Source organism: Trachurus trachurus (genome assembly GCF_905171665.1).
Source record: "Trachurus trachurus genome assembly, chromosome: 4".
In the NCBI taxonomy this organism is placed as follows: domain Eukaryota; kingdom Metazoa; phylum Chordata; class Actinopteri; order Carangiformes; family Carangidae; genus Trachurus; species Trachurus trachurus.
In genome coordinates, this window is record NC_139898.1 from 30226893 (window position 1) to 30254131 (window position 27239).

General features: G+C 39.2%; 1 protein-coding gene and 1 long non-coding RNA gene across 6 annotated transcripts in view; both read right to left on the bottom strand.

Moving 5' to 3' along the window:
- Positions 1 to 3053: 3053 nt before the first annotated feature.
- Positions 3054 to 27239, bottom strand: part of LOC310984919 (complement factor H-like) — an 89634-nt gene continuing 65448 nt past the window's right edge. For 4 of the 5 annotated variants that reach the window (XR_014595332.1, XR_014595333.1, XR_014595334.1 and 1 more), the window contains 9 exons: positions 11309 to 11494; positions 9028 to 9213; positions 7648 to 8151; positions 6302 to 6445; positions 5220 to 5396; positions 4847 to 5011; positions 4288 to 4455; positions 3452 to 3619; positions 3054 to 3212 (listed from right to left, as the gene is read on the bottom strand). Coding sequence is in view for 1 of the 5 variants with exons in the window: in XM_083970297.1 (XP_083826423.1) it covers positions 22527 to 22717; positions 24935 to 25120 (377 nt within the window). In the remaining 4 variants the exon portion in view is untranslated. Of the gene's footprint in view, positions 3213 to 3451; positions 3620 to 4287; positions 4456 to 4846; positions 5012 to 5219; positions 5397 to 6301; positions 6446 to 7647; positions 8152 to 9027; positions 9214 to 11308; positions 11495 to 22212; positions 22718 to 24934; positions 25121 to 27239 lie in introns of those variants that run through there. The other variant, XM_083970297.1, reaches the window with a different exon arrangement.
- On the bottom strand, positions 16738 to 18627 carry LOC310984965. Its single transcript, XR_014595341.1, has 3 exons — positions 18474 to 18627; positions 17503 to 17685; positions 16738 to 17302 (listed from the first exon to the last, which is right to left on the bottom strand). It is a non-coding gene; the product is annotated as an uncharacterized lncRNA (long non-coding RNA).

A 27239-nucleotide genomic window follows, 5' to 3' on the forward strand; every position in this document is an offset into this window, starting at 1 on the left:
TGCAGCAGGGCAAGCCAAGGAAGCTGTTCCTACATGACACACTGAGCCATCTCAGCAGAATATCAGAGACTCTGCAGAAGTCAGACATCTCCATCGCTGACGCCCACCGTTGTCTGAGCTCCACACATGCTGTATTCGAGAGTTACAAGACCAGGTAAGGTTTGTTTAATAAGATAATGTTTTTCTCAGTGTTCAAATAAATACTAGATACATTTTAATATTTGAGGAAAATGTGTAGTACAGTAAAGTGGGATTTTGAATCATCAGAGCAGGACCAATGATGAAAGCCACCAATGACAAGTTGAAGGGCCAGATCCAGGGGTCAGGAAGGTGAAGATAGGGCTCTCATGTCAGAAGCAGCTGCTGGACAGGCTTATCGAGAGCATCGGGGAGAGATTCAAGGATGGCAGCTCAGACGTTTTGATGGCTACAAAGCTGGGGGGGGTGCGAATATCGCTACATTTTTTTTTTTTTAAGACGTTAGTTTAGGCGGCAGCTCTTTCCCGCAGGAAAGCGCTGCGGGAAACCCTGCTAACGCTGTGGATCTTATAGACATTATCCTCACCATCTTTGCATCAACCACAGACTATGAGAGGGGCTTGATCATCATGAAAGTTGTCAAATCAGACTGGCAGTCGAACGTTAAAGCAGACACGTTCTCACCTCTCTGAAACCCACTCTCGACAGCATGAGGTAGGACCGCCTTATTAATATCTGACTGAAATAAATACATGTTAAAATATGTAAAGAAATTCAAAAGTAAATGTAGAAAATTAAATAAATTAGTGTTATAGAGATAGGCTCCAGCTTACCCGTGACCCTAATGCAGGATAAACGGTGTAGAAAATGAATGAATGAATGTTATAATATAAAATGAGCATTTTTTTTTTGTACAATGTTTTTATTTTGTATTTATTTATTTATGCAAGCATTTTTCTGTTCACAATGGCCATTGCTTTTTCATCAGCTATACAGTGAAGAATTTCTCTGAGATTTTTTTTGAACTAACATACGTAGCTAAATGCCCATCCCAATAACTCCCAAAAGACATTTGATGACATTACCATACAAATTACTGTTAGATTGTAGATTTAAAAACACAAAATATACAGGTTTTTTTGTCCCTAATTTTTACATGCAACCATGATGCTCCAATTTAACCTCAAATACCTTACTGAAAAGGCAGCATGTTTGTGATATGATATATGCAACATGACCCCTACCAAATTCCTAACTGGCATATTTGGAACAGTGGTAGAATATACATGTTACAGTTACAGTCCATGTATGAGGGTTATGTGTGATGTAACAAAAACATAAATACGAATATCGCACAATGCAGTTTTCTTTCTCTCTTCTGACCAAAGAACCTGCTCTGATGTCTTTGGACCTTGAGGAAAATTTGCATCAGTGTTCCAGAGTGGGGGCTGTGGGGGAAGATTTGTGGTTAGTAGCACACCTCAGCATATAGTGGCTGTAAATCAGCTATCCTGGTCTACATCACCAGATAGTTATGCATTTAAAATTTTCTGGAAGTTTCTTTGGAAAACAGTTTTGGATATGCATACTTGTGCAGTTAATGTTGCTCTCCTCCCACTGCCCATTGTTGCATGTAATTGTGGCATCTCCCACCATTATGTAACTATCACGGCAGTGATAAGTTACTTCAGAGCCAGACAAGTATTCCCTCTGGTATGACGTCACAGCAACAGCATTTTCAACTTTAGGAGGGGGGCTACAGTGACTGGCAGTAGCTGCAAGAGATTAATGTATCATGTTATACCTCATAATCTTCTTCATAAATTTCAATGTCTGATAAAACATTACAGAGGATGACTCACGTGCACAGATTGCGTTGAGCGATATTCCATTTGAATGCCATTTTCCGTCAACACATGTTAAGTGATCAATTTGAGCCATGTATCCTTCCTTACAACTAAATGGGACACTTTCACCTTGTCCATATTTGTTACGTTGAAATGTCACTTCCATATTAGGAATCCTTGGAAGTCGTCCACACTGGCTTCTTTCTATAATTGATATGATAGCCATTTAGGTTTGTATATTTTGTTTTACTAAAAAATAAAATTGCCATTAAATACACAAAATATCTGCACCCAAAATTACATTTGTACTTCTCCTAAAAAATCAAATTTGAAAGAAAAATGTAACTATACTAGTTAGGTCATGTAGTCTGATCCATAGTGTGCTGTGCCTAGGGTCCTATGATTTCCATGATTTATATCCCACACATCCCACTTAATCATGGACATAATCGTGGAATTGTCTGGGTAAAATTGCACAGAGGGAAGCAAATCTTTGTGTTTTCGAGGAAGATACAGAGACTGCCCCTGACAGGAACGCACATCGAAAACAACTCTGTCTCGTAACGTTCCGTTATTATCTCATAGCGTGGTGAATGTGCAGGTCACAACTTGTCCACGAAAGTGTTTGGGAGTTTTTGGATTGTGTATTTGATGAGTTTGATGAGGGAAACCAAGAAATCCCATCAGCCTCCGTAGTGTAGCTCTGAGCAGCTCGCGGTTCGGCTCGGCCATTCTAAAAATAGCTTACACCGACAATTAAAGATAACGAACCTACTGCTATGACTAGGGATTATCAATGGGCCAATTTGCCAAAATGTTGAACTAACTACTTGCATGGCGGAATGGGGCAGGATACCTCTGTACAGTCAGTTTGCTACTGTGTTTGGGACTGAATGTTTGTTTGTTTTTTTCAGTATTGCAAAATTGTGTATTGGCCAAAGAGGTCAGTTCCTTCAGAAAACTAGGTTGGGAGTCATATTTGAGGACAATTTGAGAGTTGTTTATTCAGGATTGTGCTAAATTCCGGCTCATAGGATAAGCAGCAGAGAAACAGTAATTGGATGTAAATGGGTAAAGACCATATGACAACAAATGCCAAAATTCTTACCCTCATCGTTTTTGTCTTTTAACTACTTGTATAGTAACTTGTACAATTCTGAAACTTCATTTTATCTTAGAAATAGAAATGTTGTAATTAAGACTTGTAAGGCATTAAATATTCATTACCAATGCACTGTTTAAGTCCAGACCACACTCCATCATTACATGTAGCTTCCCCCCACCAGCTTTTGGTCACAAGCTTATAGCCCTCTTCACAGGTGAAGTACAGTGTATCATTGTAAGGGCCAACTATAAATCCATGTGGAACTTTGGGTGGTGGACATGCTGTATGAAGGAAAGAGCGAGAAGAAAATGACATCCAGATAAGACAACACATTCTCATCACATTACTTTTTGTAAATCTTACAATTCTAGTTAGGCACTAACTACATTTTATTGACTTTTGCCTTGCCTTCAGTTTATTAACCACATGGATGAAAGTCAATTTCACTGATCCAGCAGCCTACCAAAGTGACAATGTCGTTTTCAGAGTTCACAGCATTGCATTTGTTGTATGATCTTACCTGTACAGCTCTGAATCCCAGTCCAATTACCTTGACCACAGACAACGGTAAAACGTCTTTTACTGTTGTTTCTGCATGCAAATTGGACTCTTTCATGGTGGTTGTAACTTATCTTCTCATTACGTGTAATGTATGCATTACTGATGTTAGGTTTTTTACATGGTCTCTCTGAAAGAAATTAATAAAAATTGTGAAAAATAATTCTCAAGCAATACTTTGAAATATACTTTATACATATCATTACTTTAATGATAGCCTTAGCTATCAGATATTACAAATTATAAATGTTACAAATCATATACACAGGTAAGTTGAGCTATGCTCAAAGCTCGTCTTGAGGGTCTCTTCAGACTCTGAAAGTCTTTGTCCCAGTTTACATGCAACAGGGAAAATCAAATAACTGACAGTAGTCATTACTCGGGACCGGTCTTGGTCTGATCATACATTGAAAGACCCTTCCTTTCAAGTGTTTATAAATTCACAATTATTGTGAAACTATTTCATGCCTTCAAGAAGTACTGCCCTTTGTTTCCTCTAGTGGTCCAGAATAAGTGCATTGATTTAGAATATTTGCCAATCCTTTACAAATGTAAACTTGTACCATTTAAACAAAGAAAATAGAATACATGTATGCTTTTTTACCGGACAAATTGCATAGATTCACTAAAGTTCAAGTCTCCATTAAAGTAACGCAATAGTAGAATAATACTCGTAGTTTTTACAAAATAACTTTTTGCTCCAACAGATGGGATGGATTGTTTGTTCTTTTTACTCATAGTTATTCATTGACTCCTGTTTTACAATTTTTGGAAGTGACTGTATCTATGTTTTCTTACCTGTACATTGCGGTAACCCAACCCAACCTTTTTGTCCACAGGTTAGAGAAAAATGCCCCTCATAACCATCCTTGCAGACATATTCAACCTGCTCATTGTACTTGTATAGTGACTGAATGTTTCCATCAATGTCTGAATTTGGGAAATATTTTCTGTTGCACGTTACCTCTGGGGAAAAGGAGGGGGAAAAAAAGAAATGTAGAGACTGGTGACTGGCAAGCAGGACCTACATTTAGCTTAGGATAGAAAATCATGTGGAAAAAAGTGTATAGATTTAAATGTAAAGCAATTACATATAACATCCGTTATTGCATTACAATTTATGTTAAATTTGACATAATAGTAAAAATAAGTCTTCTTTTTATGGCTTTGTCCATTTTGGAAGATATGCCTATATAAAACATTTGACTGATTATTTCCAAGCAATGTGCTTATTTCCATTTCTTATAATGTATTTTAAATACATGCACATAAAACTAGAATTAAAAAAAAAAATTGAAAAAAACAAAACTTAAACAATTAATATAAACAAAATGCTGCATTTTTGTTATTTTCTTACCTCTACATTGTGGATTTCCGTCCCAACCATTTTCACCACAGGTCAGATAAAAACGTCCTTCGTAACCATTCTTGCAGAGATAATTGGCCCGTTCATGGTAATTGTATTTTTGCTTATAGTTCACAATGTCTGCAATTGGGAAATCATGCCTCTCACATGTTATTTCTGAAAAAAAAATTGTACACAATCATTGCATCACTGTCAGCAGTGACACTCACTTTTCATTTCAGAATTATAGAATATCAGGCGACGTGATACATAATTTATGGATTTCCTTTTTTTTTTTTTTTTGCAAACACAAATGCTCACTGTTGCAATTAACACCATAGAGCACAATATATTAAAAATATAATGATGATGGATGTTCCAGTACCTTGACAGAGTGGATTTGGCCTCCACCCATCCCTGGTGCAGGTGGCCCAGGTGGCGCCATCTGTGCTTGTGTAGCCCGGCTTACACAAATAACCTACTGTCTCATCCAATGTTATATTTTGTCCTGAGTAGGCATCCCAGTAATACACATGTGGGTCCTTTCGATCACATATAATCTCTAGGGTAGGAGAGAGAGACTTGTTTATCTCAAATACTATAAAATATAATTGATAATCATCTTCACATGTTGATGAACCACCATATCTTGCATCCATGGATACAGTTTGTCAAAAGCCTGTGGAGTTTCATTTCTTTGCATATTGTAGCTGCGTAGTACAACAATCCAAAAGCAGATTTTGCAAAGGTCGGTAATGGATGAGTATGCATGAGTGGTGCAAAGAACAATTTGAATTGTAGATGATGGGGGGGTTGTAGATGATGCACTTCTGTTCGTCATTGACCAGATGTGAAGCGGCCACGACGAGAGTACCGGTAAGCACTTTGAATTCTGAGGCCATGAATAGGTGTCCAGAATGAGATATCTTAATGCTTGTCCTTCACGTTGAAAGGAGCCAACTGAGGTGAAATAGACACAGGTCTATCTTTCTTTGGAGGCTTTCTTGGGGAGGTGCTATCTTTTCCAGAGGGGGAAAACCCAAGGGATATTTTCTAGAGGGAGAAAACACCCACAACTATTTGGAGCCCTACACCCTACCCTGGGAATGCCTCAGAATCCACCAGGACACGTTGGAAAACATTCCTGGGGAGATGACTGTCTGGAATACCCTCCTTAGCCAGCTGCCATCAAAATGTTTATACAAATAATGGTCAAATGATTATTTTGTACCTCAAGTGTGTTGGCAGTCTCCTCTAGGGTGAAACTTTGTCAATGCTTCTACCTTGAGACAAATTACCTTCTTTTGCACCTCTCTGGCATTTGAAGATGATTTATATAGACTTTCTCTGTAACGATTTGACAAGCAATTGGAATAAAAATTCCAGATTAATTAGTACATGTTACTCTTGATTACAGAAAAAGCTTGGCATACGTTTGCAGCTAAAATAGGTGTATGTCAAACTTACCAGTTTGCTGTAAAGATTCATCCACATTCATCAACAGAATAAAAAGCCAAAGAAGGTGAATGAGTCTCATTGTGAACGTTGCAATTTCAGTATTTAGGAAATTCCTTCTGGTTTTCCCCTTGCAGAGATCAGATCAAAGTATTTCTGCACAGAACAAATGCACAACTTGGCAATGAAAACAGTCAAAGGAACATGGGCACCTTTCCCAAATCCCTCCCTCCCTTCAACTCCCTCTCAACATATAAAATATAAACCTACCAGAAAACAATGACATAAAGTTGTATGTAGTGAGAAGAAGTACAACTTGTTCTCATTTACTTTTCTAATACTCTACAGACAATTACAGAATGAAACAGTAAGTTCCTTATGTATAGAATGACTAGAAATCACATTGTATGCACAACAGAAAATAAATGCACGCAGAAGAAGGTAAAACAAACCTATGATTCCTCACCACTTCTTTTTATGAGTAAAGGCAAAAGATAATCGCATCTAACAGTCAAGAACTATACAGCTACATTCCCTTTAATTTGGCACTATATGTCTACCATATAATTTGTGCAAACAGCATGGAGCTCTTTATTTTTTAAATTGTTGCAGATAATTGCAGTTGGTGATAGTACTTGTCTTCCTCACTTTATCAGGTTAATCATTCACTTGTTTGTCCAACCAGCTCACATCCCGTTAACCAAAGTATGCTTGACCGCAAGTTTATTAACATGTGCTGAATGTTTCATCTCATCCCGCTCCTGCCCACTCCCGCTGAATTTCTTACTATTACTGCCCGCAACCGCAACGTGTCACACACGTCAAACATGTCGTTTTATAGGCTTCTCCAAGTGTCAGACTTGCCTTGCTTTGTTTTTGTGTTGTAAAAATTTGTACGGAATCATTGCATCACTGTCAGCAGTAGTAAGCAAGGAGGCTACATTTACTAACATAATTACAGTAATAACATACAGTAGAAATACAAATACATTTAGATTAATTCAGTTTAACAGTAATAGCACTGTCATTCTCCAGAATTTACTCTCACTTTATGTATTGAATAGTCATGGCCATTACAGAACAGCATTGCAAGTCAGACATTGATTCTGCACAGCAGGTGGGTAAGCTGTTTGAGCTAAGGCTGGGTCACAGTTTATAGCGTCCAAAGTTCCTCTAGAGAACATTTTACTTTTCTCTAAACTGGATTATAACAAGGAGTTTTCCATTTTGCTGCTTGTACACAACAATATATATTATTATTTTGTTAACCAAACGCTTCAAATCATGTTTTTGTGTTGTAAAGACCTTTTACGAGAGACTTTGTGCAACTGTGTAGAAAATAACAGGATGTCATTTACCAAAAGTTTCCAAAAGTCTGATAAATCCCTTCATAGGTACATTCAGGTAATACAGCAAGTGTGACTCAGTGACAATTCCAGTAGACAGGTAGAAGTAACCACAATCTGATGAATCAAAGTTTACTTTTATTGAGTACATTTCCACCCAGGAACATGAATTATAGAAAGATGAAAGCTGCAGACGGTTTTCACAACAGCCTAATTTTCATACAGAAGAATTCCAAGTACAAAGGTATAAAGACCACCAACACGCCTCGCCCAGTTAATCATCAATCACAACTCATATTTGTCACTATCAGTTCACTAAAGCTCTTTAATAGCAGGTTGGCAGGTCAATCACACCATTATTACACGTCGGACGCATTGGCAATCTGCCATCATGTCTTCCTCTGGTACAACTGAACTCGATTAGCTCATGATGAGTTACATACAGCTTCTCTTGGTGAGAATACCTGAACTGAATATTATGACCGTTCATGAGTTCTTCATCCACAGTGCAGGGTTCTGCAAAAGATGACAGACACATTCCTGTTAATATCAGGAATGACTGTACAGTATACTGTATCTTTTGTTTAGTCTTAAGTATATATATAAAAAAAAAAGCTTGACATTGAAATCAATAAATCAAATTGCAGATGGAAAAATAAATCATGAACATAATACACTTCTCTTCAGGTAAGACTTCCACATGAGAGACTAATTGTCTGTCTCTCTGTATTGATTTTACATGCTGTCTTGGGGGCATTTTGCATGACTTGTGTTTTTAAGGCAACACAACATTCGAAAATACATTTCCTGACTTTAAAAGAATAGTTCACCCAAAATTCAAATTGCACTCATTATCTACTCAATCTCATGTTGACTAAGAGCTGGGAGAAGTTTCAGAGTTATCCGTCTTCTCTGAGTTACAGGGGGTCTCGGCGTAGCAGTGCATGTCAATGTAACGGTTGCAAATGGATACCAACTGTCTTCGTAACAAAAAGACACACCAAAAAACATCCAAATACCTCCATGCTGCTCGTATGTAATGTCCGTCTTGTATTGAAGCCCCGAAATGCGAAATTGTACCGAAAAAAATTAAATAAGTCTATATTTCAAGCTTGTTTGCAGCAGAAGCTCCTCTTCCTGGTCCGTCCAAATCTCGCGCGATTTGCGCCAGCGTCAGTAATCGCACTGATGCCGAGACCCCCTCTAACTCAGAGAAGCCACGGATAACTCTGAAACTTCTCCCAGCCCTTAGTCGACATGTGGGTGAGTAGATAATGAGTGAAATTTCAATTTTGAGTGAACTATTCCTTTAACTTAACATGTAGGTTTGTTACTGCAACACTGGAAGCTAAAATCTGTGTTATCTATGAAAACGTTCAGAAAGCAACTTACGGAGGCATCTCATCTCTCCAGTCCACTCCCCATTTTTGCATGTTTTGAAGGGGCCACCCTCCATAGTGTAGAGATTAAAGCAGGAGTATTCAACCCTTTCATTGTGTCTGTACTCATTATTTGCAATCGTTGTGATGTCTCCATCTTGAAGAGGAGGTGGTTTCCCACACCCCGACCCTGGAGGAGCTAAAAGTGTTACAGAACGTGGTCAGTGACAGAGTACGAGGTGTTATGTTGCAATCATTACATTTCACTGAGCTTTGACTTTGATCTTCTGTAGTTAAACAATATTTTACAGTCACAAATATGCAGCCATTTCAGCACATGTAAACAATAGCAACAACAAAAATGAATATAACTGAAAAGCTCTTGAATACATCCATGGATCTATTTTGCTCTACACAATTCCACAGAAACTTCATATTTTCAGTACCGGTACTCATGTTTTCTTAAATGTGTTGAGAAACATGATCACTTCCCAAATCATTTCACTGCAATGTTGCCAGCGCCTAAACATTACAAAAGTTTATTATTGCTTTAGTTACAAAGAACAGATCATGTGTTGCCCTTTAGGTCTGATGTAGTGTTATTTTTGGCGGCCTGTTATAATTTCAGTTTTAGTCTAGTCATGTCAAACTGATGTCATTTTAGTTTTTATTAAATTTATTCATATTCATACTCTTAATTTTTCTAGTCAAGTTTCAGTCGACTAAAAGTCTGAGCATTTTAGTCTTATTTTAGTCAGAATAACCCACAACTATTTTCATCTAGTTTTAATCGACGGAAATGTATGACATTTTAGTCTAGTTTCAATGTTTTTAATCTCTTTCTAGTAATGTAATTCTATTTACGCCAGTCAATACAGTAGAATTACCTCGTATCGTATAGACCAAACCAATTTTTTCTTTTAGTCAAACCCATTTTACAATTCAAACATTATTATTATTATTATTATTATTATTATTATTATTATTATTATTATTATTATTACCTTATAGACTCAAGAAAACATCCATTCCAGACGTGGAAGATGCTGCTCAACATATTTATTTTCAGTTCCCAGACACTATATTTAGCAGATATTTTGGAGAACCCACTTTACACTCTCTCTCTCACAAATACACACACATGCTAGTCACACACACACACGTGCGTGCATGCTAGCCACACACGTCTGACTGTCTCAGTGGTTTGATGATACCCGGCTGCCAGGCCATCATTCCCTTTCTTTGTGGCAGACTTAACTTTGTTTCTTAAATTGTGGTTAACGCTAACCCACCACGCTGCATCTTCTAAATAAGAGTGGGGATTGAGGAGGTGACATTGCTGCATAGGTGACAGAAATAGTTTACTGCAAAATAATAACGCAACCAAACATTGTAACGTTATTTCGTATTAAGCAAATTAAACATCTAAGAAGATTGCTGAGACTACGAAAATTGGGTTAAGAACTGTCCAACGTATCATTAAAAACTGGAACAATAGTGGGGAACCATCATTTTCAAGGAAGAAATGTGATCCAATGTCACCACAGAGTCCAGACCTTAACCCCACTGAGAATTTTTGAAAAATTAATACAACTCTGAACAGAAATATGTGGGGCATTAGAGTTTTGTTTTTTCTATATTCATAACATTTATGACATCTCCATGTAAGTTTTAATGCGTTTATGTTGTATGAATGACTCTATGACGGTGTAGCCTACTGTAGAAACGGAATTGGCCTTAGGGGATAAATAAAGTTTTCTCTATCTCTATGTCAAATAAGCAGCTGGGTTAAATTTAATGTGACTTTACAGACCACTACATCCTGAGTTATAACAATTTTGACATGAATTAAGAAAACACCCCGAAACAGCAAATTCCCTGAGACTGTAGAGCAGTGAATCGTCATCATCATTATTTTGAACAAGTTGTGACAAAAGAAAATAACTCATATCCCCCTCCACCTGTATCAGGGGGAGGAGTGGGTGGTAAACTTGTGATGTGACATCTTTCTGTTGAGATTCAGTTTTAGCAAATAGCTGTATACAGCATAAACACACACGTCGATTCTATCTTTCATAATTTTATCTATGTATGAAAATGAATGTAAAAAAAAAATTGCAAATTTGATTTAAGAAGAAAAGATAAAGACAGATGAAATAAGGAAATAGCCTTTATGTCCACATGATAATGCATGCAGTCATAAAAAAGTGTGAGAAAAGTAATGTCTATTACAGTATTTCCCAAAATAATAAAAATGTATCACACAAATACTGTATATTATATAAAAGGTTTACCTGCGCAAGAGGGGACTTGGTGATCCCATTGTCCATTGGTCCCACATGTCAGCTTTTCACGTCCTCTCCGAGTCCTCGGCTGGTCACAGCTGAATGTGAGGGAGTGGCCTGGTCTTATGAGCCCTCCATCCTCTGGTAAACCTTGTACTCTAACGTTGTCAGGTACAACTGGGCGGACACAGCTAACTTTTGAATAAACACAGTCAGTCAGTTAGATCGCTGAACGGGGATTAAGCTGAGTAAAGCAGTAATATGATGTGTAAACAAAAGAGCTTTTGTCAGACAAAATGTAATCAAGTGTCATCACTGCTGAGGACGTTTCTGACATCATGTCACTGTCACTTGTTTTACTGAATTTAAGGACACTACTTACCAAATGTACCACTTACTAAGCCTCCATTGTAACCCTAACTTTACTAACCTGGGGCATAATTCCACTGAGAGTCCCTGTAACGTCACTGAGCTGACAATTTACAGAAGTTCAGTTACATGACATCGTAAACAGTATTATTTTCTTTTACATTATGTAATTTAATTTTTGATTGAATGTTTAATGTAGATTTGCTACAGTGACAATGATAGTAATATTAAAACATTATCATTATTATTAGCCCACTGTTATTATTAGATTGCCATTGTTTTTTTTGGTCTTCTCACTGAATCCCATCCCAGTGCAGGGCTATTGAAGTTTGTGAGATTCTGTGTGCTACGCTATCGAGAGAAAACACTATAGTCCATTCACATTGCTTCTGGGGGATAATTTTGCAACAAGATAGCATTACTGGTTATCTAGTGCAGTAGTAGTACTAATAGTAGTTTTTTTTATGATATTCCAACGGGTATATAATATCAGAAGCTGTTTTATCTTGTACACCACAAAAGAGCTGTTTTGAAATTGTCCCACAAGTGAAGATGAATTGGTTAGGGTGGATTTTAAAATGAATTTTATACACAATAGGTCTTTTCTTACACCTTTTGCATTAATGTAAAATTGTAATCTAGAACATATACTGCCTATTCATATAAATCGGCGTTTTATTTTTTCAGTATTAGACAAAATGTAATTGATTGTTCTAATATGTATTAACTCAAACCAAGTGATTGATCCAAATTATGTTTTAAAAGCTTTGGGCATGAGTATCATAACTCCCTTAGCATGTTCTGAATATGTACACCTTTGGTAAACTACGTTTACTCTTGCTGACACACAGAATAACATTTGAAGAATAGCTTGTAAACACAGCCACACATATTTAAGTAGTGCCGTGGACGACTGAAAACAAAACCAACAATTCATTGTTCTCCCTTTACATTCCTAAAGGGCAATTCCAGGCAAATTCAACCTGGTGCTCTAGTTTTCTTAGATTTTAGGTCTAAAAGAATGAATCTGAATCTTTTTAATTGCTCCAGTTATGCAGTACTTCTGTCTGTCACCATGTCGCCACAGCAGTGTATAATGGGAGCAGATGGATCTTAGGCTGTTTACATCCCACAAAACCACATTTTAATTCCACAGAAAATGTCAGATGGCTATTCAAACACACAATGAGGTGTTTGTTTTCTTCAAAAAAGCCAGCATGTATGTAAATGGAGCTGTAATACAAAGTCTGCTTAAGTCAGCCTAAACAGCCTAAGATCTGTCTGCTCCCATTATACGCAGTGGCAATGCATGGACAGAACCACTGCATAACCTGAGACATTAAAAGGAAAATCTTCAGATTCATTCTTTTAGACCTAAAATATTGTGAAACTATACCCCAGGTTGAATTTGCCTGGAATTGTCCTTTAATCTTGAAAAATTGTTGTTGGCTTTTGTAAAATGCTTGTGGATATACATACGTGTACACTCAAACGTCCTCTCTCCCCATTCTCCATTGTTGCACATAATCTTGGGGTCTCTATCTGAAGTATAATGTTCCAGACAGCCATAGTTTGCTGATTGACTGTTTGTTGAGATTAGTTCAGCATGTTCAACTTTAGGTGCGCGAGGACAGTGAGTTGTAATACCTGAAAGAGATGAAAACATGTAAAGGGATATTCTGGGGTAAATTTAATCCATGGTCTAACGCACCGTGACCGAAGACCCCACCTCAAGATATCAAGTCTGCCAACCGCTAGCTTCTCTATTTGTAGCAACTTTAGCAAAGGCCGCACGATAACAAACAGCACAGTCTCTTTCTCCACATGCAAACCGCGATCACAAAGCCACAAATAATGCTCAGAACAACACCAAACTTTGTCAACAGTACAAACAGGGTCCCAGCACATAATACAAGGCATCAAACATCTGTTAGCTTTGTCTGGTTTCTATTGAAAAGAGACAAAAACACAACTCACCAGTTATACTTTATGCAGCAACTTTCTGCGTCAACTGAATATCCCTTTAATGTTGTTATAACCTATATATGTTGTAATCAAATATTCAATGTGACTCATGTATAGCAACGCAATATCAACATAATGTAAATGAGCAAAAGTTCTTCATTCAAAGTACTGCTGCATCAGAACTGCTGCAGTTTTCACAAAGTCAGGTTTGAATGAAATTGAACTGACATGTATTTTCCTCACTCCTCTGATGTGCCACTGACAACAACAATCAGTAAAATTGTGTCTTATATAATATCTGAAGCAATTTCAAATGCTTCTGAATGTACGTACGTGTGCATCTAATTCTGCTGCTATTTTCCCATTCTCCATTGTTGCATGTAATTGTAGGGCCTCCATCCATAGTGTGATGATAACGGCAGTCATATGTTATTTTAGAACCAGAAGTGTATTCCTTTTGGTACAACGCCGTAGGAGCAGCATTTTCAACTTGAGGTGGGGGGCCACAGTGTTTGGCAGTAGCTGCAAAAGATCAGAGCACATTCAGCATTAAGATATACCTCATAACATTTTCATTTTCAACATCTGATAAATAAGACTGAGGAGAACTCACGTGTACACAATGACGTATTGTTTGGATGCCATTCTCCTTCAATGCATCTTAAGTGTTGAACCTCAGAGGAGTATCCTTCCTTACAACGAATTAGGACGCTAGAACCATCACTATGATTACTTTGTTGAGATGACACTTCCATATTAGGAATCGCAGGAAGTGGTCCACAATCACTTTCCTCTAGAGTTGGTACAATAACAAACAAATAGACTTGTTACTTAACGTAGCAATGTAAAACCAAATGTCCACATTCAGTTTCAGATATTCTTGTAAACCAGTGGTTCCCAAAGTGTGGTACGCGTACCCCTAGGGGTACGTGAGCGCATTGCAGGGGGTACGTAGAAACATTAATTAATTTATTACCAAGATGATAAGTTGATATTCCGAGTCACTTCATAAGCCCATTACTGAAATGGTACGTGCGCCACAACTAGTTCCCCCCAGAAGACAACAACCTGTAGCACAGCTTTGTATAGTTGTCAAAAGTATCGATGCAAAACGGCGCATCTGGATACATTACTGGTTTCTAAAGTATCGATATTAACAGCGCGCCCCCACAGCGCCCGGCGCGCGCACTCGACAGGCAGAGCAGAGCAGAGGAGAGCAGAGCAGAGCAGGCAGCGTCCAGAGCGTTTGGACCTGAGTGAGTAGTTACACAGAACTAGACGCACGTAGGGTGAATTTAGCCCTAAAAGTTTAAAACGGCGATATTAACGGCAACACTCCTCTCTCGTCTCCTCTCTTTTTCTCCGCTGTCTGCGTGCACGTGTGTGTTGTGAGAGAGGAGGGAGGGGGGAGGGGGGAGCCCCGCCCGTCAGAGGAGAGGAGATGCATTGTAATGAATGTAATAAAACAATAGCAACACGCTGGAATTGCACAACTCTTAGTTAGCTTTTCATTTAATTAAAAAAACAAAAACAAACATCTGTTATAAGTCCCTTTGATTATAATAAAAATAAAATATTGGAACAATAATAAGCTGGGAGACACTAGCCTGATGCATCAGCCGCTTACTTCATTACATTTCATATAGCGTCTGAACACGAGCCATAGGGATTCGTTTGCTTCCGGGAGGCGGTTGCTTACATTTGCTTCAACTAATCGCTGCTGCTTGGTGGTCACGTGTGCTATACACCGGTTAAGCTCATGGGCCCTAATTTCTTGGCGCAACTCACGGGGGCGCAGCGAAGCGAGCCCTGACGCAGCTGGCGCAGTGGCATTTTCCTCCAGTGCAACAAGGTGCGCAGCGGATTCGGTAAATTGGTGGACTGCTGTGCGCTGAGATGGGAGTGGTCGCGCAGCAGGGGGAGGTGTCGACAGATTCGCCGTGGCGCAGTGACAATTTGTTGCCGATAGACCGCGCGGAGAGTGCGCCGAAAGCTCGCCAGCTCCAACCTGGTCTAATGTCAGCGCAAGGCGAAGCGCAGCCAGCGCAGTGGCAATTTGACTGCCCAGCGCGCAGTGCAGACACGTCACCAAGACCTCACAGGCAGATTTCCACACTTCCAGGCACATTTAAATGCAATTAATAATAATAATAATAATAATAATAATCATCATCACAATAACCCCTATTTATTGTATCTGAATCAGCACATACACCTATATCTATATAGATTGTCCCGTCACACTGATGACCATCAAAGGCTTGCGTAATGGAAACTCAGCCTGACTGAATTAACACAGATGAAACCAGGGAGGGACTGAGACAGCCGTGGATGTCCCAAGAGCAGGTGTTGACACTACACACTGTGCCGTTGCAGATGATCAGCTATTTATTTATTTATTTACTTATTGATTTATTAGGGGCCAGCGCCGCATCGTCACGCGACCATAACAAATACAACTGAAAACAAATAAACTATCATCTCTCACAGCAAACCACAATCAGCCTGGCATAGTGCTCATAGTGAGCAGATATTAACATCTCCCCTCTCAGGTAAATTCTAAAGAAAAAAGAAAAAGAGAGACGCTCCGCGATGCATCCATTACGCACAGCTGTTTGTGCACACGTGTTTAAATATAGGTTACTAAATATGAGTGTCTTTATTAATGGAAAAGGGCTGTGTGTGTTTTGTTTTTTGTTTTTTTTTACTGGGCAACAGCAATCTGTCAGAGCAAACATCATAACCTCCTCCCTCCCAGACTACTTTTGCACCATCAGCCCGTGAGGTCTGTTCGCGTGACCTGACACTGCCAGCTTGGACCGGACCAGAACATCAGTTTCCTCCCGTCTCACTTGCTCTGACAGATTGAGAGCTGTTGCCCAGTAAAAAAAAACAAAAAACAAAACACACACACCCCTTTTCCATTAATAAAGACACTCATATTTAGTAACCTATATTTAAACACGTGTGCACAAACAGCTGTGCGTAATGGATGCATCGCGGAGCGTCTCTCTTTTTCTTTTTTCTTTAGAATTTACCTGAGAGGGGAGATGTTAATATGTGCTCACTATGAGCACTATGCCAGGCTGATTGTGGTTTGCTGTGAGAAATGATAGTTTATTTGTTTTCAGTTTTATTTGTTATGGTCGCGTGACGATGCGGCTCAATAAATCAATAAGTAAATACATAAATATAGCAGATAATCGTGTAGTGTCAACACAGCAGTAATCCATCCTCATCTTTCATCTGTGCAGCCTTTGATCTGTCATCAGTGTGACGGGACAATCGATATACTGTAGATGTGCTGAATGTGTATGCTGTAATCTGTATGTGCTGATTCAAATCTTCTCTTCCACGGTGAAATCAAACGTCCGCCTTGCGCGCGCGGCGGATTTAAAGGCGAGGAGAGGAGCTCATTTGATTGGTGAAGATCTGACTCGGCTGTGTCAAACCCACTCCTCGCCTTCTCTCCACCCTCTATGCCATTTGCGCCGGTGGGAGGGAAGTAGGCGGGATGCGCTCCGCTGCGTCTCGAAGCAAAATCGCAATCTGCTCCTGGCCACTCCCCGTTGGCGAAGCGAAGGCGAGGCGCAGGGCAGATGCGCCTCGCCTGCACCTAGTCTACCAAATTAGAGCCCATGATCCCTTAAACAAGAGAGATTGGTTCATCTCAAGTAATAGAAATACTTGTACTTGGTAACGATCATAACATATTGACCAACGGTTTACATGATCTGTCAGCATTTGTTGAGAAATAAAACACATTTTCCTTTAGTCTGTAGTAACAAGACAACCATGACAATCTTGTGTATAACAATTTCCACCTGTATGGGTGATGCAAACAATAAAGTCTGGATTACTGAGTTTACGTTCACAAACAGGTGTGGGACTCCATTCTGCTCTAATTCCTAGTTTTGTACATGTTGACGGTCTAAAATCAATGCGACCATGGCCAGGAACGCATTGATAATCCAGGATATCATCTTGATCGTACTCTTGACGATCTCCAGGCACAAATCCATTCTCAATCACTGGGACTGTACATTTAAACCCTGATGAAGAAAAAAACAACCTCAACTTTATGAAAATCCAAATGAACATTTATCACTGATTGACCTCATGTGGGTTGGGTTTAATCTGGGCAAGTTTGTGATAGATATCTAGGGCACATGCCACAGTACATTTAACATAATCATCAATTATTTGCTTAAGTCCACGTGCAGTAAACTGTGGTGTGAATTCAAACTTAAACGAGGAGGTAGTCTCTAACTATTTTGTTTTGCTTGTTAAGGTGATAAAATTGATTGGTAGCGGCTAACAGTGGCTATAGCAGCTTTTCCTGATTATTTGTCCTTTCAGCTTGTTGTACCTGTGCATTTTGGAGCTTGGTCACTCCATTCTCCATTCTCATTACAAAAGATTTCTTGTGCCCCAGACAGGATTTGACTGCTGGGCTTGAAAAAATCGAAGCACACTGCCAAAGGAAGCTTCCTCTGGGTCACCAAGCAGCAATGGGCAAGACAGCAATGGGCAAACAACTAAATTCTTTGTCTCAAAACAACAGAGAACCTTTTTATTCTTAGACCTGGCTCATGTCAGGCTTGGGGGTAGCAAGGCTATTTAGGCCTACTGTAAAAGCCTCAGGTTGTCCTCAGTCCTCAAGTTGGAGAACATGGGTATCTAGAATACCCTCCTCAGCCAGAGGTCAAATGATTGTTTTATACCTCAAATTGTCAATGTGTGTTGGCAGTCACAACTCACAAATAACATTATTTGCACCTCTCTGGCATTTTCCCCTTTATTACAGAAAAAACTTTACTTTTAAAATAAGCTAACCTACCAGTTTGTTGTAAAGATCCATCGATGTTCATCAACAGAACAGAAAACCAAAGAAGGTGAACAAGTCTCATTGTGAACATCTAGAAATTGCAGCATTTAGGGATTTGCCTCTGGTACTGGTTTCCCCCTCGCAGATCAAAGTATTTCTGCACAGAACAAATGCACAAATTGGACATAAAAACAGTCTAAGGAACATGGGCAACTCTCCCAAATCCCTCCCTCTCTTCACCCGTGACCAGAACACATTGAAAAAAGTTGTATGTAGTGCAAAGATGATTATGTCCTACTTTTCTAATACCGTGCATTTGACAGAATGAAATAGTAACTTCCTTAGATCTAGAATGACTGGAAGTCACACTGCATGCACAACATAAAATAAATGCACACAGAAGAAGCTACAACAAACCTACAATTCCTCACCAGAGCTTTATATAATCACATCTAACAGTCAAGAACTATACAACTACGTTCCCTTTAATTTGGCACTGTGCCTACTATATAATGTGTGCGAACAGCATGACACTCCTTTATTTTGTAGATGATTGCAGTCAGTGATAATACTTGTCTTTCTCACTTAATCGGGTTAATCATTCACTTGTTTGTCCAACCAGTAAGTATGCTTGACCTCAAGTTCATTAACATGTGCTGAACGTGGACTTCTAATTCATTATTACTCTCTGTAGTTTATACCTCCATAGCTCTGGGCTCAGGTAGAGGAGACATTCAGATCCTTTGGTAGAGAGTAGAATCACCAATACAACAAAAAATACCCCATTATAGGAAAAGTTTCTTAATGTGAGATGGGGCATGCCACAACAGAGCTGGGAGTTGCCCTTCCAGAAAGTCAGTTTACTTGTAGTTGGAAATCTCAGATGGTCATCATACCGTGCATGACTGACTGACCAACAATCCACACTAGTGTTGACTCCACCTTAAGCAGGTGATTACAAGGAAACATGAATGTGTTTTCTGTCATAATGTAGATGTAACTGTGGAAGAAGGAAATAGACTGAACACTAGACTGACTTTTATTTTAACATCGATGCACAGATGATAAGTTAGTAACTGTACTTTATAAGAGGTCTGACTATTTATTCTTGTTAATAATTTACATGTTTGGTCAGACATCACATGATTTCCAGTTACTGGCAACTAGGCAGAGTGGTCACACCATCTTTACAAAGCTGAAACTTTTCCACTGTGTTGACAAGTCTCCCTGTAGCACACACAAACTCAGTCTTAGAGCTAAATTTCTTATTTCATTCAAATATTACGGTTGTTTATCATTTCTCAATCCACAGTGCAGGGTCCTGCAAAAGATGGGGAAATTTTAGGTCAATAAAGCCCTATTCGCACGGAATTAGTATTACCTGGGGACCTCTGGTAATTTGTAATAATTGCGGAGGACGTCTGTGATCTTAATCCCGTGCGAATGCGCCATGTCAGTAAAAAAGTAAATAAAAATTCCCCCGCAAATTACCTACTATATTTCACCAAAGACCGACGTCCCGTGGTAAAACTAGTCCCGTGCGAATCTGCATCTCAGTAATTGAGGGGCATTTTTTGTTGTATCTGTGTTTTTAAGAGCCAAGTCACCACCACACACACCTTCACTGCTGCCGATAACTGCTGCATTTCGATTTGAATTCGTGAGTCTATCAAGTGCATTGTTTATCAATACGTCATGCCTGTGAATCTGTGAACGCGCACGTATAAAAGGCGGATTCAAGGCAGCAGACAAATCACAACCAGAGCACCGCAGAGAGTAGCGAGGTGAGCGCAGCGCACGCCTTATTTCTCCTGTGATGAAGAAAAAAAAAGAAGCCTGCGGTCCGACCCTACCCGAGTTATTGAATGTTTACGTTTATTTAGAAGAAGTTTAATTGGTGCTGATTAAACTTGTAAATGATGCTGCTCTGGATACGATTCTTTCCTTATATTCTGACTCTTTTAAACAGTGGCCAAACAACAGAACCATTTTATTATATTAGACTATATCCTATATTTTCCATCTTTGCTGAGCATATAAAGGTTTGTTCTAAATTAAATAAAAGCCTGTCCCATATAGACGTGTGTCTCTCTAGACGGGTCCGCTCGGCGCACACACACACACACCCTCCAAAAAAAAAAAAAAAAAAAAACTATTGGCAGAAGTCCGGGCTGTGAGAACCGGCAGCCTACCTCTGGTATGGATAATCAGCGTGGTGATCCAATGGATTTGATCGATCCCGGAAAATCTGTTGTGATAGACTCATGTGTTTTCATAATGTTTCATAAAGTGGATACAATCACCGCAACTCTGTCCGGAGCTTCGCTACTTTTATTTCCGTATCCTTGGTAACAATAACCCCTGGTACAAGGACAAGAATACCTCATCATATACTTTTCAAATATAATGCCCTGCCTGTACCTTTGGCCTTGATAACAGCACTTAAAGTGCATTTTGTTCTGTACCAAAGTCCTCACACAACCCTGACAAATTTTTACTGTTATTTAAAAGTATTGTTATTCCATCTAAAAATAAAAGAGAAGATATCATTGCAACAGATACTGACAAAGAATTGGTTCAGACATCGGACTTCAAAGTGTCTCCCACACCAACTGTCCCACTACAGGCCCTTTTTGGTCAACCATGTTTGTGTAATTATGCCCTAAATAACTAATAGACGGTTTCTTAATATTAAACTGAAATCATCCATTCCAAGTGTAATGTGACTTGTAACTTGCCAAGGTATCTCATCTCTCCAGTCCGTTTACTATTGGTGGAAGGAAATGTAAACAATCTATGATCACAACACCGTAAAATGTCCCAAAAAAAAAGCAATAGATAATTCAGATTTTTTTCAAACTGTTATTAGGCGCCATACAAAAACATTGAATATTTTGCAGACAGTATGTTAAGTATGATTAGATGGATTTAGCAGTAAATAATTACTACAGTTACTTGCAATATCAATATTTTCTCTTTATCCTAAGTGCAATTTGAGCTACTTTCGTGGATTTCAAATATATCTTCTTGAAAATAACAGGGTATTATTCCCAAAAGCTTGTAAAAGTCTTGCTTCTCCACAAAGCATCATAAGTAATGGGCAGCATGCTTCTAGGTTTAAAACACAGCAAGGATGACTCAATGACAATCCCAGTAGGCAGGTAGTAATAACCACAATCAGGTAAATCAAAGTTTGTTTTTATTTATATACATTTTTTCCAGTCAGGAACTATATATAGATAATATAAATGGTAGCACTTTAACCCCAGGCACAGTGCCTAGGGTTAAACTATATCCCGATACTGTATATGATGAAACTGTACATGTCTCCAATCATCACAGCAATGTAAGATGCCTGTGATCCAGATATATTTCAATCTATCATCAGCTGTCATATTAGAAAACATGGTAGGAAAGTCTATAACTATGACATATTTGACCAGCCTTATGCTTTAACCAGGGACAAAGTTTTTCTCTAATCATATCCAATCACTCTGAGATGTAAAAACAAATATGCAAAAATAAAAAATATTTTGCAGATCCAGTAGGTTTAGTGTGCACATTTGCATCAGCAGTAAAGAATAATTAGTTACATGCAATATGAATATGTTCTCTTCATGCTGATTGAAAATGTACTTTGTGCAACTGTGTAGAAAATAACAGGATGTCATTTCCCAACAGTTTCCAAAAGTCTGATAAGTTTGAGGTGTGTCTCCCTTAAGCATCATAGGTGATGGCAGCATGCTTCCAGGTTTATTATACAGCAAGTGTAACTCAATGACAATTCCAGTAGACAGGTAGAATTAACCACAATCTGATAAATTAATCAAAGTTTACTTTTATTAAGCACATTTCCACCAAGGAACATGAATTATATAAATGGTCGTAGGATAAAAGCTGCAGACAGTTTTCACAACAGCTTAATTTTCATACAGAAGAATTCCAAGTACGAAGGTATAAAACAGTGAACGCATGTTTTATTAAGAAAAAGACCACACACACTCCTAGCCCTGTTAATCATCAATCACAACTCATATTTGGTCACTTTCAGTTCACTAAAGCTCTTTAAACGCAGTTTGGCAGGTCAATCACACCATCATGACATGTCTGGCGCATTGCCACTCTGCGATCATGTCTTCCTCTGGTACACCTGAACTCGATTGGCTGACCATGTTTTGCATACAACTTATCTTCAGGAGAATAGCTGAAATCAATATTACGAGCGTTCATGAGGTCTTCATCCACAGTGCAGGGTTCTGCAAGAGATGACAGACACACAACAGTTTGTTAATATCAGGAATGACTGTACAGTATACTAGCCTATTTGTATATATTACTTAGTCTAAGCATATAAAAAATATGCTTGACATTGAAATAAATAAATTTAAATTGCAGATGGAAAAATCATGAACACAATACACTTATCTTTAGGTAAGACATCCACATGGGAGACCCACTGTCTGTCTCTCTGTATTGATTATGCATGTTAAATTTCCACTGGGTACAGCACGGCACATTTCAGGAGCGTCCCAGCAGCGTCTCTCCGTGCCACAGTGCCTATCAATCGGTAGCATTTTTATTTTTGAAGAGGCCGTTGCTAAATCGCGTGAAGCTCAACAGAGCAGATTGCACCAGACAGGAAATCCGACACTGAATCAAAGTAATACTCTTCCACCCCCTTTCAAAATAAAACACACTACGCAGTTCATATAGCCCAGGGGTCCCCAAACTTTTTGCAAAGAGGGCCAGATTTGGTGAAGTAAAAATGTGTGGGGGCCGAGTCGGCCGACCATTCAGCCTGACATCCTTTGAACCATTAACATTAAATGCAAATTAACTATTTAATACTTTTTTTTTCATTGCAAATGGAATTCTTTTCATTTCTTCACATAGATAAATAAATCTAAACAAGTTTTTACCAAAATCACTCTGCTTTTCATATTTGAAGACCACATAAAATGACATAAATGTCTGGAAAAAAAGGAAGCTTAAACATATCTAGGTTAATTTGAAACATTATTATATTTTATATTATATTATAGCTATTTTAAAAAATCAAAAATTGCACTTGAATAAAAATCAAACCAAAAACAAGAATAGACCCTGTCTCTGTTAAGAAAAGATGCACTCAAATATAAAACCACACACAACCAAAACAATAAATAAAATGGCTTATCAAGTCTCAACAAAACTGCACTTGAATAGATATTGACCGTGTCATCACAGTAGATGAGGTAAGTAGTGACTGAGGCTGTGTATGTTGCTCCAAGACGGGTGTGGTGGGGGTGTCAGCGGCGTGGAGTGGGTCTCTGTAGCGGGGACAGCTCCGTGACACCGCCGGTGGGGGCTGTAGGGACGGGGGCGGGGGGCTCACGGCAGCACCGCTGCTCATTGGAAACAGCAGTGATGACGTGCTTTCACGTCCGAGTCTCCAAACCAGAAGCGTTTGTAACAGTAACAGCACCGGAAAAGTCGCTAGATTTGTCGCTAGTGGCTTTTGTCAAAAAGAAAGTCGATGAGAGGGGTTGGAAAGTCGCCAGATTTAGGGAGAAAGTCGCCAAGATGGCAACTGACGTTACCTTGCGTTGCTCCTCACAGACTCACATGCTGCACTGTGTGTGTGGTAGCGGCCCCGCCTCCCCCCACAGAGACAAAGATCCTGGATGACTGACAAGAGGCTTCACTCCCTTCATTTCATTCAGCTATGGAACAAACGCGCCCAGGTGCTGAGACCGAGTCACAGAGTGAAGCCTCTTGTCATTCAGCCTGTTTGGATGCCAGAGACGAGGAAAACAAACAGGCATGCACATGGCAATATATCGCGGCTGAAAAAAAAAAGTTGTACGTGCTGGCGGGCCGCATATTATTGATTTTTTTAATTCCAGAGGCTGCGGGCCGGTTGGAATTTGAACGCGGGCCGTAGTTTGGGGACCACTGATATAGCCTATCACAAATTCACATCAACATTACAATCAATTGGACAAAGGGTCCCAGAGATTCGGCACCATGGACGACGAGAGATTAATCATGGAAGTTGAAGTTGACACTACAGATCCTTTTTATAAGGACAATGGCAGAAAGGACAAAGCCTGGCATTTAATTGCAGGAGAAGCAAAGTAAGCTGTTTGTTGTTGTTGTTTCCTTACAGTTTATTGTGGGATCTCGCAGACTCGCGTATGTTCAGGATTATCGCATGAATACTGCTGGCTCGCAAGGCAGTGCTACGCTGCCGCGGTGCGCCCGTTGGGCATTGACGCCGGGCAGAGGACAGAGCAAAACCATGGCACAACCGTTCCACGGTGCTGACAGACCCAGTGGAAATCCCCAGGCGGCATTATTATGACTTGTGTTTGTAAGGCAACACAACATTTGAAAAGAAATTTCCTGACTTTAACTTAACGTGTAGGTTTGTTACTGCAACACTGGAAGCTAAAATCTGTGTTATCTATGGAAACGCTCAGAAAGCAACTTACTGAGGCATCTCATCTCTCCAGTCCACTCTCCATTCTGGCATATTTTGAAGGCGCGACCCTCCATAATGTAGAGATTAAGGCAGGAGTATTCAACCCATTCATTGTGCCTGTAACCAGGTTTTGCAATAGTTGTGATGTCTCCATCTTGAAGAGGAGGTGGTTTCCCACACCCCGACCCTAGAGGAGCTAAAAGTGTTACAGAACGTGGTCAGTGACAGAGTACAAGGTGTTATGTTGCAATCATTACATTTCACTGAGCTTTGACTTTGATCTTCTGTAGTTAAACAATATTTTACAGTCACAAATATGCAGCCATTACAGCACATGTAAACAATAGCAACAACAAAAATGAATATAACTGAAAATTCCCAGAAAAGCTCTTGAATACATCCATGGATCTATTTTGCTCTACACAATTCCACAGAAACTTCATATTTTCAGTACCGGTACTCATGTTTTCTTAAATGTGTTGAGAAACATGATCACTTCCCAAATCATTTCACTGCAATGTTGCCAGCGCCTAAACATTACAAAAGTTTATTATTGCTTTAGTTACAAAGAACAGATCATGTGTTGCCCTTTAGGTCTGATGTAGTGTTATTTTTGGCGGCCTGTTTTAATTTCAGTTTTAGTCTAGTCATGTCAAACTGATGTCATTTTAGTTTTTATTCAATTTAGTCATATTCATACTCTTAATATTTCCAGTCAAGTTTCAGTCGACTAAAAGTCTGAGTATTTTAGTCTTAATTTAGTCAGAATAACCCACAACTATTTTCATCTAGTTTTAATCGACGGAAATGTATGACATTTTAGTCTAGTTTCAATGTTTTTAATCTCTTTCTAGTAATGTAATTCTATTTACCCCAGTCAATACAGTAGAATTACCTCGTATAGTATAGACCAGTGGTTCCCAAAGTGTGGTACGCGTACCCCTAGGGGTACGTGAGCACATTGCAGGGGTACGTAGAAACATTAATTAATTTATTACCAAGATAATAAGTTGATATTCCGAGTCACTTCATAAACCCATTACTGAAATGGTATGTGCGCCACAACTAGTCCCCCCCAGAAGACAACAACCTGTAGCACAGCTTTGTATAGTTGTCAAAAGTATCGATGCAAAATGGCGCATCTGGATACATGACTGATTTCTAAAAGTATCGATATTAACAGCGCGCCCCCACATGCCGAGCAGACAGGCAGAGCAGGGCAGAGCAGAGGAGAGCAGGCAGCTTCCAGAGTGTTTGGACCTGAGTGAGTAACAGAGTTACACACAACTAGACGCACGTAGGGTGAATTAAGAGTTTAAAATGACGATATTAACGGCAACACTCCTCTCTCGTCTCCTCTCTTTTTCTCCGCTGTCTGCGTGCACGTTTGTGTGTGTTGTGAGAGAGGAGGGAGGGGGGAGCCCCGCCCGCTGGAATTGCACAACTCTTAGTTAGCTTTTCATTCAATAAAAAAAACAAAAAAACATCTGTTATAAGTCCTTTTGATTATAATAAAAAATAAAATAATGGAGCAATAATAAGCTGAGAGGCACTGCTGCTGTATTGAATATGATGTCATATTCAAAATGTTTCTGGGTAAGGTTTTAGTATTGTGACAATCCTACAACTCTGTGAAGACACATTTGACCACAACAAACACCAGCCAGAATCAACTAAATTGCAGGAGAATATGTGTAAAATGTCTTTGTACAAATTGAAGAGAGAAATTGAAATGATTTTCGTTTCTTAATCAGTTGTGTTAAGTTATGACCACTTTATGAGGGAGGGGGTACTTGTGGTATGGCAAAACGGCTCAGGGGGTACGCAAGACAAAAAAGTTTGGGAACCACTGGTATAGACCAAACCAAATTTTTCTTTTAGTCAAACCCATTTTACAATTCAAACATGATTATTGTTATTGTATTATTATTACCTTATAGACTCAAGAAAACATCCATTCCAGACGTGGAAGATGCTGCTCAACATATTTATTCTCAGTTCCCAGACACTATATTTAGCAGATATTTTGGAGAAACCCACTTTACACTCTCTCTCTCAAACAAATATACACACATGCTAGTCACACACACGCGCGTGCATGCTTCCCACACACGTCTGACTGTCTCAGTGGTTTGACGATACCCGGCTGCCCGGCCATCATTCCCTTTCTTTGTGGCAGACTTAACTTTGTTTCTTAAATTGTGGTTAACGCTAACCCACCACGCTGCATCTTCTAAATAAGAGTGGGGATTGAGGAAGTGACATTGCTGCATAGGTGACGGAAATAGTTTACTGCAAAATAATGATAACGCAAC